Below are 3,521 nucleotides of genomic sequence, written 5' to 3' on the forward strand. Positions count from 1 at the left end.
AAACTGTTATTCCACTGTGTATTTATAGCATGGCCCTTTGAATGTATATCACATCATTGCATATAAAGAGCCATGTTACAAATAGCATGTTAGTCTTATCTAAGTCTGGCTTGTATGTGTACAGCAGGCCTGGTTGACTCCCAGAATTGGGGGGGGGTTTACACACAGCAGGAGGTTTAACAGTGCAGCTGGGAGGGCCTATCTTTTGGATTCCATTCCAGTGCTACGTCTGCCATAAATAGATATTCGAGTTCCTTCCATAAACTTGTTGGGGGTGTGAGCTGGAAGGGGCTTGAGTCAGAAGGGAGGGCTCTGTTGACAGGGGTGGTGGTGTCCGTGTGTATAAAAGCTCACAGCTGAGAGGCAGACAGCACGTTTGGAAAAAGATTTTAGCGAGGCCAAAGGGCTCTTCACTTGCAGCCAGCAGCTCCACTCCTCCGCCGCCTAAACACAGCAGCCATGACTGAGAGACGTATTCCTTTCACCCTGCTCCGCACCCCGAGCTGGGACCCATTCCGTGACTGGCACCATCGCATCTTTGACCAGGCCTTCGGCATGCCAGCCCAGCCCGAGGACTTCACCACATTCCCCAGCACTCACTGGCCGGGGTACATGCGGCCCTCCATGATGACACCGGACATGAGCCTTATGGGCCAAATGAGCCCCATGATGCCCCACGCTCCCCTGATGTACCCAGCCCCCATGATGGCCCAGCAGGCCCGTGCCCTGTCCCGCCAGATGAGCAGCGGCGTGTCGGAGATCAAGCAGACCCAAGACAGCTGGAAGGTGTCCTTGGATGTCAACCACTTCTCACCTGAAGAGCTGGTGGTGAAGACCAAGGATGGTGTGGTGGAAATCACTGGTGAGCACTCATTTCTCCTTCACTCATCCCCTGTTTGTACTGTACTGTTACCTAGTGCATGATGATTCAAGGAGTGCAGTATTTTCCTAACTTCATAGACTAAAAACCTGAGGTGCTGAAGGTAATATCCTGTCAGGAAGAGCCAGCCTTTGATTGGACCAACAGCAAAGTAATAACATCTAATGTGCTTATATATAGGACAGATGCATAGATAACAGAATGTCTCACTTGGTGTACTTAGGTTTGTCTATTCCCTGCATAATAGAAATTGCTACACTGGGGGAAAAAAAGACACAAGATAAAAATGCAGGAAACATTTTTGCTCAGTCAAGCACAGGGCAGATGCATAGCTGCATAGTTACATAATATCCTGAGACGATATACTGGGTTCCAGCATACTGGAGGGCGGGGGCTTTTGGCTGCACGCCTGCTAGATGCAAAACAACACACAATTCAACATGTGGGTGTTGACTTTTGCAGCAGCTCTCAAATGAACACAGTGCAGAAGCTGTTTTCTTAAATAGCTGGTTTCACTTCTGGCCATGAAATGTTTTCATTGTCTGTCCATGCTTGTGAAGGACCAAAGCAAAAGGTGCAAACCTGAAGAAGTGTGTGTGGAATGGATCATATAAAAGCTTAGCCCTTTGAGGCCTTAAGCTCCCCTTTTCCTTTGAGTCTCAGCCTCTCTGTCTGCCATTTCACAAAGAATCATGCTCTTAGAGTAGGGGATTCAGCCGTGACTCACCCAGTGTGTCTGCTACTTTAAAAGGACTGCTGGATCAGTTCCAGGGTCCCGGGCCGGGCTATAACCTATATCTCCCTGCTGGGAGACTGTGCATAGTCAGGAACAGATAAACAAAGCACGGGATCAAGTCCAAGTGGAATTTCCCACCTCATGTTTCTCATGTCACCAAAGTACAAGATGACATGTTTAAAGATGATGTCGTCGGCTTCAGTGTAGAGTTTTTATTCGATGCATACTCAGAACTAATGCCACTTCATGTGGTAGTTGACAAAGTGCAAACCACTTCCAGCCACACTCACACCAGCAGTGTCTTCCTGTTGAAAAGAGGACAGCTCCCTGAGGAAAGCAACCTTCATTAGTCCGTTGTCAAAGCAAACATATTACTGTATCTAGAGATGGAATGGAGGGCAATGTTTCACCATCACAGCCAGGCATCATGAGACTGACAGAACCTGATGAATAAAGATTGGTGAGGATCTTCTGTGGCTGGTATGGCTGTGGCTACGTGGGGAGCAGCTGCACAGGATAAAAATACCACCACAAAGCCTCCACAAGCACAAAATAGCACCGTCATTGTGCTTTTAGCATGCATGACAAATACACATACAGTATAGTACTAGATAAATAAACATGTCATGATGTCTTGAGAAATACACTTATTCACTTTCTTGGCCACAGTGTGATGAGAATAATGATACCACTCGTGCAGTAAAAGCTAACACCAGGAGACAGTTGTATATACCCCCCCCAAGACACAAAATAATAATGGATATAAAGCTAGAGCCAGAAGCTTAGCTTAGCATAAAGGCTGGAGACTGAAAAAAACAGCCAACTTGGTTCTGTCCAAATCTAACAAAATCTGCCTATAGTACCAGCACCTCTATGTGAATCAATCTTCTCAACTAACTCTAGGCACATAAGTGAATACTGGCGTTGTGTAAAAGTCCGTTCCCCTGTCAATATGTGTTTCCCCTTACCTAAATCTAAACCAAACCGAATCCATCACACCACCCAATTAATAATTAAATTTCTGCTATGCCTAACCCAAGCCCTAACCTCAACTATGGAGGGCCGGAGCTACGGAAAAACACCATTAGTGAAGGAAACACTATTCCAAGTGGTAACAGACTTGGACCTGTTAAAATATGACCTTAAATGTAGAACTATTCTTCTAAGTATCTGCATTTTGACTTTGTAACTGACATGCAGTATATAAAAACCTTGGAGTTTGGTAGATCAAATATGAAATAAGAAAAACATGCTATAGCAGCAACAACACAGATGTAATTTATTTAAAAAAATCATGGAAGCATTCCATTTAGGTGTACCAATTCCAGGGTCCTGGTATTGTGCATGTTGACTCAATGGAATGGTTTTTGTGACATACTTAAACTGAGTCATAATCAATATTAGTTACACCTGTGCTTTTACTGCTATGAGAAGACCAAGCGAGACAGAGGAAGTTTAGGCGATAGATTATAGTTAATATTCATTTTACAAAGACATGCGAGATGTCTCCTTGCAGAATTGGTGCACCACAATACATTCTTTTAGTTCTAACTCTTAAAAGTGAATGTATATCTTTCAGATGAGTGCCACATTTAGGTAAAAGTATTTTGTCTGTGTCCTTATAGGCAAACATGAGGAAAGGAAGGACGAGCACGGTTTTGTGTCCAGAAACTTCACCAGGAAATACACGTAAGTAGCTGAATGTTTTAAAGTTCATTATCAGAGAATAAGCTTGTGGAATACAATTTCACCAAAATTAGTTTTGATCTTGATCACGTTTTACACGTTTGTAGGCCAGTTGATTAAAGGAAACCACTGGCCATGCAATATGTCGACATCTCACTGCAAAACTACCAGATTTCTCATTAAAAATGGGTTTGTTGTGGCTGCTTGATGGTGGCTTTG

General features: G+C 44.1%; 1 protein-coding gene and 1 long non-coding RNA gene across 2 annotated transcripts in view; both read left to right on the top strand.

The window, feature by feature from the left end:
- The first annotated feature begins 299 nt into the window (after nt 1–299).
- The window catches only part of hspb1 (heat shock protein, alpha-crystallin-related, 1), a 4,402-nt gene continuing 1,180 nt past the window's right edge, over nt 300–3,521 (top strand). The window contains exons 1-2 of the mRNA XM_031311094.2: nt 300–862; nt 3,242–3,305. Coding sequence (XP_031166954.1) covers nt 460–862; nt 3,242–3,305 — 467 coding nt within the window. The 5' untranslated portion in view covers nt 300–459. The remainder of the gene's footprint in view (nt 863–3,241; nt 3,306–3,521) is intronic.
- On the top strand, nt 871–2,260 carry LOC116058318. Its single transcript, XR_004107009.2, has 2 exons — nt 871–1,768; nt 1,819–2,260. It is a non-coding gene; the product is annotated as an uncharacterized LOC116058318 (long non-coding RNA).

This window comes from Sander lucioperca, chromosome 13, assembly GCF_008315115.2.
Source record: "Sander lucioperca isolate FBNREF2018 chromosome 13, SLUC_FBN_1.2, whole genome shotgun sequence".
NCBI classification, from domain to species: domain Eukaryota; kingdom Metazoa; phylum Chordata; class Actinopteri; order Perciformes; family Percidae; genus Sander; species Sander lucioperca.